An 11,286-nucleotide genomic window follows, 5' to 3' on the forward strand; every position below is an offset into this window, starting at 1 on the left:
TTTTTAAAAACAATTTTTTTCATTTAAAAAATTTTTGCTTATGCTGGGTTTTCATTGCTGCCCAGGCTTTTCTCTAGTTGCAGTGAGCAGGAGTCACTCTCTAGTTGCACTGTGAGGGTTTCCATTCCAGTGACCTCTCTTGTTGTGGAGCACAGCTTTAGAATCTGCGGGCTTCAGTAGCTGCATCTCCTGAGCTCTAGAGCACAGGCTCAATAGTTGTGGTACGGCCTCAGCTGCTCTGAGGGATCCTCCTGGACCAGAGATCAAACCTGGGTCTCCTGAATTGGCAAGCAGGTTCTTTACCACTGAGTCACCAGGGAAGTCCCACAAGCATCATCTTAATCTCTTGTAGGGATCTCCGATCTCCTTGACGAGGCACATAAATCCAAGAGATAATCACCTTGCTCCCTGTGCTACATACACCTTTGCTTCCATAACACATATGTACATTTTTCATTCTGAGATAGTAAGGATAACACTTCCATCTAGTATTCATATAAGTGGGGGATTTTGCTTTGGAAAAATAGTCAGTTGTAATATATACAGCCATAGCCTTTGGGATTAGACTGCTTGTGTTTAATTCCTAACTCTATTTCTTACTACCCATGAGACCTTGGATATTTATCTTCCTTGGACTTCAGTTTCCTCATCTATCAGATGTGGATGGTAAACACTCCAGGGAAGTTCTGTGAAGATGAATTGAAACAGTCTAAGTCAAATGATTGTTGTCAACAAAAGATATGTTATTTTGTCTATTAACTTAGGGAAGAAGGATGCTTATTGCCTGAAATTGGCCAAAGTAGTGCTAGAGCGTAATTAGCCCATTTTTAGGACACTGCAGAACAACTATTCTATTTTCCTCTCTTGCTTATGCGCATCAGGGTTAAGAACACCAGCCTTGTCAGTTATCCATGGAGACACCATTATCTTGCTGTTTCCAGACTCCCCTAAAGGTTCCAGTCAAATTGTCAGCATCTAGCACTGCTTATTTGGGACACATACAGACCCACATTCTAACTTCTTCAAAATTCTATGCTCTGTTTTGTCCTCTGAGCTTTTAACATTTTGCCTTCTTACCTCTCTGTTGAATAGGTCTAGCTGCTTCTCACCCTGTTACAAGAATCTTCTTGAGGAAGAATGAGTCAAACATGCTTCTGGCAGGTTACAGTACTCCTCCTATAATCTAAGGATCTCAAACATTAGCCACCAGTCTTTCCTTCGCCTCCTAACCTCTAAGGCACATCACTGGGCAACCATACAATGGGAACTCTGCAGGTCACAGTGTCTATTCTGAGCCCAGCCAGCTCAGAATGCTCATTTGTGGCTTCTTAACTAGTGTATTTACCAGTGAATGTGATTCCATGTTGTAGACCACTGTGGAGAGGTTTATGAACACTTTCTGGTGAAGCCTGGTTTAGCAGAAGTGCTGCAGGCAGGACATACTCCTGCCTATAGGTCAGTGTGTGTCTCACAAGTTGCTCCTTTTACAAAATCCATTACCATTTGTTTGGTTAGATAATCCAAGGCATGCTTTCTAATGAATCAGAGTCACTATATCTTTTCCCTCCAGAATGAAAGATGCATTTAAGTTCTCTGGGTTTCTCTTCTGTGCTAGATGAAGGCAATTTGAAACACTGATCAAGAAATATTCCCTTTGGATTCATCCTTCTACCTTCTTCCAAGGGCAGCCTTAAAGGTGAACCAGCATCACACTGCACTAAGTAGGGCACCAGATTATTCTTTAACAAAGCTTTTTGAATTTTGGTCTTTAACTCTTCAATAATGGCCATAGAGAGCCATTTCATCTAACCTATTGGCATCTATAAAAAGAGTTTCAGGCATTTACTTTTAGAGAAAATAATCTGCTCATTTCTCATTTCAGTGGAATAAGATGGACAGCCAAGGTCAATGAAGCATCAAAAGTAAGTTTTCCAGCCCTTTGTGGAGGCAAGATGGGGGATTTTCTTTTTTTAATGGTAGGCTTCCCTGGTGGCTTAGAGGTTAAAGCGTCTGCCTCCAATGCGGGAGAACCGGGTTCGATCCCTGGGTCGGGAAGATCCCCTGGAGAAGGAAACGGTAACCCACTCCAGTATTCTTGCCTGGAGAATCCCATGGACAGAGATGCCTGGTAGGCTACAGTCCACGGGGTCGCAAAGAGTCGGACACGACTGAGTGACGGAACGGAACGAACAAATATAGTACAAGTGAAATTTTAAATCAAAATCCCAGATGATAAACTCTTGGCAGAAGAACTTTTTTTTTTCACACTTTTTTTTTCCCTCCTGACATCTATTCTTCTCACTTTCTGAAATAAACATTTCACTTTGCTAATGTTGTGAGGTGTGGGGCTGGGAAGTTACTCACTGTCTCCCTCACCCATAGAAACAATTTCTTAAGGCTTAAGGGAGATTTTTTTTACACACCCCTTTCCTAAGAGGTAAATCCTTCCCAAATTTGAAAAGCAGTCAAACCAGAATGTCTCAGAGCCCGGTGGTGGAATCATGGCTTCCTTTTCTTAGGCAGGAGGAATACATCACGTGCCCCACCTAGAGGTATGACTTGGAATTGCCTGTAAAGGAGATCTAAAGTGGATTCTGGGAGAAGATCCTATTTATCCTATTTACTGAATTTCAAATTTAAACCAAACACTTTGAAACAGAGAGAAGAGAGAATTAAAAGATAAAATGTCTGTTCTCAAAGAACTGATAAAGGGGGAAAGAAGTTAAGAAGTAAAAATCAGCTTCCCCAGTGGCTCAGATGGTAAAGAATCTGCATACAATGCAAGAGACTCGGGCAAGAACGGGTATGGGAAAGAAGTAAAAATACTTAACATTTTTAACAAAGTCATAATAAGCAGGTGTGCTAAGTCGCTTCAGGCCTGTCCGACTCTTTGGGACGCTATGGACTGTAACCTAACCAGTCTCCTCTGTCCTTGGGATTCTCCAGGAAACAACACTAGAGTAGGTTTACCATGCCCTCCTCCAGGGGATCTTCTTCACCCAGGGATAGAATCTATCTCCATTGCAGGTGGATTCTTTACCGCTGAGCCCCTGGGGAAGCGCAAATCCTAATATATAATTTGTCAAAGATTCTGTGCAGATGGTAGGCTCAGTAAATGTTCTTAACCCCTCTCTCCCACCAGAGTCCCAGCTGGGCCCTTGAAGAGTTGGTTTGTGTGAGTTTGGGCCAGAGGAAAGGGAGGAAAACGTGAGCCATCTGTAAAGTCAGGAGAGGGAGAGGCCTCCCACCTGCACAGTAAAGATCCAGGGCTCCTGGCCACAGTGAGCAGGAAGCCGAGTGAATTCCTTGTAAAGCCCTGGGATGGGACAGAGGGACTGAGAAACCCTTGCCCCTGAGAAGAGGCTAGGCGATCCAGAGGAGTCTGGGACAAAATCCACGGCCCATGCAGATGTTTGAGGAGGTCAGCAGCTGCCAGGCCTGTCACCTCAGTGACCCCAGAAGAGGTCTGCTTGGCCAAGCCAACTATTCCTTCTGGTGCTAACTTTCCATCCCTTGAGATCCAGGAGACGTCCAGGAATCTGGGGGCTTCTCTCCCTAGCCATTAATCCCAAACTCACAGCTATTTGACCCATCGTCACCAGCCTTCTGGACTGGTAAAGCTTTTTTTTTTTTTCTCAGTCTGCTAACTCACAGCTCCCATGGAACAAGATCTGCTAGTTCTAAGGAATCTTTCCCCTAATAATAATAAGCTGGGCTGCTTGTGGATCTGCAAGGATGGTGATAAAATTGAAGAGGCTACTGTACTCGATTGTTTTAAAAGAACATGCTGCTAAGTCACTTCAGTCGTGTCCAACTCTGTGTGACCCCATAGACGGAAGCCCACCAGGCTCCCCCGTCCCTGGGATTCTCCAGACAAGAACACTGGAGTGGGTTGCCATTTCCTACAAGCATATTATATCCCCTTCTCCAGGGGATCTTCCTGACCCAGGGATCAAACCGGGGTCTCCTGCTTTGTAGGCAGATTTTTTACCATCTGAGCCACCGGGGAAGCCCATATCATAGTCAAAAATATCTAAAGACTGAGACAAAAAAATATTGGTGGTTATAAGACTATACTGGAAGATTATCAGGACAAACTCTGCATGGAATGCATGTTTCTGAATGACACTTGGTGGGTGATCCAGATCCCTTGAGTCTTGTCCTGACAAATCCGGTTTGCTGCTATCTGTGCTTTAAATTCATCCTCCTCTTTTTCCTGAATCTGCAGCTGGTAGGATATTTGAATCTGCAGAAGCCTCCTGTATTCCCGGGCTGAACCTTACCTCTTACGAAACTCTCCTACTCTGTTAAGTTCTTTAAGACCTTCATTTATGTGATCCTGTTCTATAGCACCTTCTTCCTGTTCTTTGCCTTTTTTCGCAAGCTTTCTTGCACTTGAGCTTTTCTTGTACACATGACCTCATTCCCAAGTTGCTCCCTTTCCTCCCTTTCAGGTCTCAACAACCTGTCCTTCTCAGCCAATTTCTTTTCCTCTGTTATTCTGTCCAGTTCTTTCTCCAGAAAATCCTCCTCCTCACATTGCTCCACTACGCAGCCCTGAGAAAGCTTCCATTTTCTTCCCACGTCTTCTCTTTTTTGCTTTTTTGTTATCAGTCTCTTCTGGAACCTTTGAAGGGCTCGCTGCATGAGTTTCATATACAAGTCCTGCTGTGTTCCCTACTCCACCTGCATGTATCCTACTGTCTCGCTGAGGGCTTTTTGCAAAAAGTCCTGCTTTGTCTTCTCCTCCCCTAATTTATCCTGTCCTTTCTCAAGTTCACCCTTTGCATCATTTTCTGCAAGGTGTGCCTGCCTCCGATCTTCCTTCAGCTGCTGCACCACCTGTTTTGGTGATTTGATGGCAATGGCCTGTGTGCCCAGTACCAAGTGTGTGTTCTCCACCAGCTCTTTCTGCCTCCTCGCTTCCTGGGCTTGTCACTGTTTCTCCACTCATTGGTCTTCCTCCCAGGATTCTGAGAACATCTCCTCTTTCACCATTTTCTGCCTCTTCAGCTCCTCACTGAATTCTGCCTGTGCTTTCCGCTTTGCACCACATGTCTTCAGATGGATACAAAGTAACTCAGCATAGACCCTCACCCCACACCCTCGGGGCCTCCCTGGTGGCTCAGATGGTAAAGAGTCCACCTGCAATGCAGGAGGCCCAGGGTCGATCCCTGGGTTGCGAAGATCCTCCGGAGGAGGGCATGGTAACCCACTCCAGTAGTCTTGCCTGGAGAATACCAGGGATAGAGGAGCCTGGCTGGCTGCAGTCCATGGTATCGCAATCAGTCAGACATACCTTCAGATGGATATAAAGCAACTCAGCATGGCCCTACTCACAACTCAGTCACAAAACACTGTGTCTGCTTTCCTCTTTCAATAATCTAATTTTCCTTCTCATTCTTTTTTTCCCTTCTATTGTTTCTTTAGACAGCATTTCAGTAAAATACTCATTTTCTTCTGATGTTAAGCATTCATGAGGCTTATTTAATCTTTTGTCAGTATAGATAGAATACTGTATTCCTTTTTTTAATATATTGAGATAATATTGGTTTATAACATATCTAAGTTTCATGAATACCACAGTATATTTCACCTAATGTATGCATTACAGTGGGGCTTCCCACGTGGCACTAGTGGTAAAGAACCCGCCTGCCGATACAGGAGAGGTAAGAGACATGGATTCAATCCCTGGGTCGGGCAGACTCCCCTGGAGGAGGGCGTGGCAACCCACTCCAGTATTCTTGCCTGGAGAATCCCGTGGACTGAGGAGCCTGGTGAGTTACAGTCCATGGGGCTGCAAAGAGTTGGACATGACTCCAACTTCCCAAGAGTTGGAAGTGCCTGAGCACACACACAGGCATACACTACAGTGTGCTCACTGCCAAAAGCTTAGTTTCCATCCATCATGACACATAACCCCCTTTACCCACTTAGACCTCCTCTTTCCCTTCTGGTAACCACTGCTATGTTCTCTTTATGTGTTTTCTTTTGCTTTGTTTATTTATTTATATACTACATATGAGTGAATTCATAAGGTATTTGCCTTTCTCCATCTGACTTATTTCACTTAGAATAATACCTCAAGATCCATTTATGTTGTTGCAAATGGCAATATTTTGTTTTTTTCTGGCTTAGTAGTATTTCACTGTGTATATATTACCACATCATCTTTATATCCATTCATCCAAGGATGAGTTATTTCCGTATCTTGGATATTACAGATAAATGCTACCATAAACATAGGGATGCATAAATCTTTTTGAATTAGATTTTCATATTTTTCAAAAAATACTCAGAAGTGGAATAGCTGGGCCATATGCTAGCTCTATTCTTAATATTTTGAGGAATTTCCATATTGTTTTCCATAGTGGCTGCACCAATTTACATTCCCATGAACAGGGTGTGAGGTGTTTCTTTAATCCTTTTCAACACTTTTTATTTCTTGGTCATTCTAACAGTTGTGATGTGATATTTCACTGTGGTTTGGACTTGTGTTTCCCTAATAACTAGTGATATTGAACATCTTTTGATGTGACTATTGACCATCTATATGTCTTTTTTGGAAAAAACTATTCAACCCCTTGCCCATTTTTTAAACTGTTTATTTTTGTTGTTGTTGAGTTGTATGAGTTCTTTCTATATTTTTGATATTAACCACTTATCAGGTAAATGATTTGCAAATATCTTCTCACATCTGGTAGGTTGTCTTTATGTTTGTCTGACCGTTTCCTTTGCCATGCAGAAGCTTTTAGTTTGATATAGTTCGATTCGTTTATTTTTACTTTTATTTCCTTGTTTGAGGAGATTTATTCAGAAAAATATTGCCAAGAGTGCACAAAATCTTGTATGCAAATTTTCATAGCAACTTTATTCACAGTGGCAGAAACATAGAAGCAATCCAAAAATCTATGAAATAGTAATATGTAATAATAAAGAATGAACTATTGTTATACAAAACAGCATAGATGGATCTTAAAATTGTTAACCTAAGTAACAGAATGCAAACACAAAAGACAGCATATGGTATGAGTCCATTCATATACAGTTCTGGAAAATAAAAGCTATAGTGACACATACAGTGACATCAATGAAAGCTACTGATTCAGTGGTTGCTAGAGCTTGGGGGTCCTTAGCGGTTGGAGGTAGGAACAAGGGATATATGAAAAAACCATAAGATACATTAGAGTGATAGACAATTTCTTTATCTTAATTGTGGTTATGCTATTCAACTATTGTCAAAATTCATCAAATAATAAATTTTAGTGTATATAAATTATACTTCAAAAATCTAATTAATTTAAAACTAGCTAATAAAAATCTGTCATTTAATAATAGTACTATTATGAATTGGACTCACTGCTACCTCTTGGGATTATTTTTGCACAAGAATCCTATCTGTAGCAATATGCATGATACTAGCTATTAATTCTTAAGGGTTTGCTATATAGCAGCACTGTTTTGAGTGATTTTATAGGTTTTGTTAAAATACTCTTTCTAACAACCCTCTGAGGAAAGTATTATTATCTCTATTTGACAGGGGAGGAAGCTAGTCACCAAGATATTAATTAACAGCTGCTGCTGCATCACTTCAGTCGTGTCCGACTCTGTGTGACCCCATAGACAGAAGCCCACCAGGGTCCCCCGTCCCTGGGATTCTCCAGGCAAGAACGCTGGAGTGGGTTGCCATTTCCTTCTTCAATGTGTGAAAGTGAAAAGTGAAAGTGAAGTCGCTCAGTCGTGTCCAACCCTTAGCGACCCCACGGACTGAAGCCTACCAGGCTCCTCCATCCATGGGATTTTCTAGGCAAGAGTACTGGAGTGGCTTGCCATTGCCTTCTCCGAATTAACAGCTAGTAAGTGGCAAATTTACATTTTGAAACAGGTAGTTTGACTTTAGAGACCAGATCCTCAGGTATGACTGCATATTGAGAGGCAAACACGGAAATGTACATGTCAATATATTGCAATCTGTTTAATATCCCAAACGAAGGGTACATTCAAATATGAATTCAAGAAGGGGGAGACTTGGCCTAAGACTCCTTCACTGGAAAAGATAATTCTAGTTCTGAATCTCAAAGGTTGAGAAGGAAACCTTTGAATTGTTGAATAGCATGAGAAAATGTGATTTCTGACAAGGCATTTTTCTTCTCATATTCTCAGTAAATAAGGGTGAATATTCACAGTCTCTTATAAGCAATGTCCTTGTCAATTTGTTAATTATAATTTGGTGTGCTATTCTATTAGACATTAAAACTCGTATTCAGAGAGAATTTTTGGAAGCCAAACCTTTCACACTTTTGAAAAAAAAAGTTGCTTCAAATGTTGTGCTCTAATAATTCCAGCAGATGGCAATACAATCATTCTTTAAAAAAACATGTTTCACCATCCAATTTAAAAAAAGACAAAAATGGCTTCAGTTCAGTTCAGTTCAGTTGCTCAGTCGTGTCCGACTCTTTGCGACCCATGAATCACAGCACGCCAGGCCTCCCTGTCCATCACCAACTCCCGGAGTTCACTCAAACTCATGTCCATCGAGTCGGCGATGCCATCCAGCCATCTCATTCTCTGTCGTCCCCGTCTCCTTCCATCCCCAATTCCTCCCAGCATCAGACTCTTTTCCAGTGAGTCAACTTGTCGCATGAGGTGGCCAAAGTATTGGAGTTTCAGCTTTAGCATCAGTCCTTCCAATACTCTTTCTTATTTATTTATTTGCAGCTAAAACAATGCATTCTACACAAGGGTTTTTATTTTTTGGTTTTGGCCAAACTTTTTATTTAGTATTCTGTAGTTGCTTAACACACACTTAAATGGTCTTATTGGGGAGGGGGAAAGGGGAGGTTCTTGTAGATTCCCAAGGAAATGTCAGAAAGGCAAAATATGGCCAGCATTATCCATTTGCTTTTTTCTGGGTTTACTGGGTGAATAGCACTTTCCTTACATATATGCATCTGATCTCAGGTTTTTCATACTGAGAACATTTGAGATTTCAGTTTGAAGACACTGAAATCCTAAGAGTAGCATACCCTGACCACCCTCTAATAAGCTAGCTTGTTTATATAGGCAGGAGGATTCATCTCTCCATTTTAGACTAGATATTTTGTGTAAGATAAATTGCTTGCCTCATCATTTAACTAGGGAAAATCCTATAGGAAGTGGCCTTTAGGGACACTTTTACTTGGAAGATTACACCACTAGTACACATGTCAAGTCTTAACACACTTAACATTGCTTGTTGAAAACAATGTCATAAAATCAAAGATTAAACATGTTTTACTTTCTTTCCTCACAAGAAAACATGAAAATTATGGAAGGGGAACTTAACAGGAAATTTAAAAAAAAGTAACACAATCTTTCCTTTTAGTAGTCCTTGGGTAGTTATGATAGAACAGGTTCCACTTTTGTTTGTTTCTTTGAACAGGGATTTTGGTCCAAAGTTGTTTGTTTTTAATATCTGCTTCTGCCTCCCCCTCTATCAGATCGGCTTCCTCCACGGCCACCACCTCTTGGTGCTCCGCGGCTTGAACTGCTGTAGGAATCTCGTGGAGGAGGGTACCCCCTTTCCATTGAAGGGGGAAGCCCTCTTTCTTGTCTGCCAACCCGATCACGACCACTTGAGTAGAGATCATTTCGGCTGCTTGAGTAACTGTCTCGACTTCCACCATATCCGTCACGTGAGCTGCTGTAATCATCATAGCGACTGCTTCCACCATAAGATGGTGGGGGCCCTCGTGTAGGTGGAGCACTACGTGAGTTACCATAACTCTCATATGAATCTCTGTAGGAACCTCCACTTGGATGATCTGAATAGTCACGATCACGACCATAGCCATCTCTATCACTATAGCCTCTTGATGGATAGTCATCACGTGAACTGGAATGACCATAATCACGGTAAGTATAATCTCTTGGTGGTGGTGCATAATCTCTTGTATCGCGAGAACTTGGGTAATCTCTGCTTGAATAGCTGTCTTTAGTAGAATATCCATCATCTCTTGGGGACAAATAAACATCTCTATGAGAGGGCAAGGGCTCCCTTCGAGGTGGACCTCCATAACTATCTCTTCCACGTGATACAGGAGCTCTTCCTCCCATTCCACTGCTGCTTCGAACTGGTCCTGAAGGGGCAGATCTTTTAGGAGGAGGACCCCCACTTCGTGGTGGTGGTACTCTTTTTACCGGAAGTGGTCCCCTGGAAGAACTCATGTTAAAATTCATGGAATAGCCACCATCATCCATGTGCCCTCCATGGGATGGAGGTCCCCTGGTTCCTCCACTTCCTCCTCTTCCTCCTCGAAGGCCTCTGGGAGGGCCTCTGCTTCTTGGAGGTGAAGGTGGTCCACGTCTACCACTTTCAAATGATGGTTTAGTGGCTCGTTCTACCTTGATGGCTTTTCCATCTAAGGACTTTCCATTCATGTCTCTGGCTGCATCCTTAGCATCTGCTGGGCTTTCAAAAGTGACAAAAGCAAATCCTCTAGATTTGTTGGTTTCACGATCTTTCATCAAGAGAACTTCCACTATTCGTCCATATTTGCCAAATACTGCTTCAAGGGCTTTCTCATTTGTTTCTGTATTGAGGCCACCGATAAAGAGCTTTCCTGGGCGATCTGCCTCAACCATTTTCTCCCCTGGTTAAAATTGGAGAGGTGACGACGGTCTCAAGCTCCTATGAGCTCGCCAACAGCGGCTTCCTAGCAGCTCAGCACGTGGGAGGGCAGCCGACCCTGAGAACGGAAGCTGGAAGGCCCTCGCACTACTGCGCAACGAGCTACACAAGGGTTTTTAAAATTGCAAAGTTTTCTAACACCCTATTTATAAAGGACCTTAAATGCTAAACACTGATCTTTATCCTGTAGAAAATGTAGAAAGCACAGATATCTTTCGAGTCAGGACTGACATGGTCAGAACAGTACATTAGGAAAATTCCTCTGACCGGGAAAGGAGATGTGGAAAGAGAATAAATATTTGTTGGAATGGCCTAGAACAGAGGTAATAGGAAATTGATCTTGAATATGGCAGTAAAAACTATGGCTTAGGGACTTCCTTGGTCATCCAGCGGTTAAGAATCCACCTTGCAATGCAGACGATGTGGTTCGATCCCTGCTTGGGGAAGATTCCCCGTGCTACAGGGTGACTAAGCCTGTCCATTACAGCAACTGAGCCTGTGCACCAAAGCTAGAGTCCGTGTGAGGCAACAAAAGATCCCTCATGACACAACAGACATCTCATGGGCTGCAACTAGGGCCCGATGCAGCAAGATGAATAAACAAACAGAAAAGCTAT

The 11,286-nt window shown here is 42.5% G+C and overlaps 1 protein-coding gene across 1 annotated transcript; it reads right to left on the bottom strand.

Moving 5' to 3' along the window:
* Positions 1-9,307: 9,307 nt before the first annotated feature.
* On the bottom strand, positions 9,308-10,765 carry LOC129553301 (RNA-binding motif protein, X chromosome-like). The gene has a single exon (XM_055422128.2). It carries the CDS (start codon positions 10,621-10,623, stop codon positions 9,448-9,450), a length of 1,176 nt encoding a protein of 391 aa, XP_055278103.1. The 5' UTR covers positions 10,624-10,765; the 3' UTR covers positions 9,308-9,447.
* Between the last annotated feature and the right edge of the window lie 521 nt (positions 10,766-11,286).

The sequence above is a fragment of the Moschus berezovskii genome, chromosome 18, assembly GCF_049115385.1.
Source record: "Moschus berezovskii isolate FMDL1 chromosome 18, NW_MosBer_1.0, whole genome shotgun sequence".
In the NCBI taxonomy this organism is placed as follows: domain Eukaryota; kingdom Metazoa; phylum Chordata; class Mammalia; order Artiodactyla; family Moschidae; genus Moschus; species Moschus berezovskii.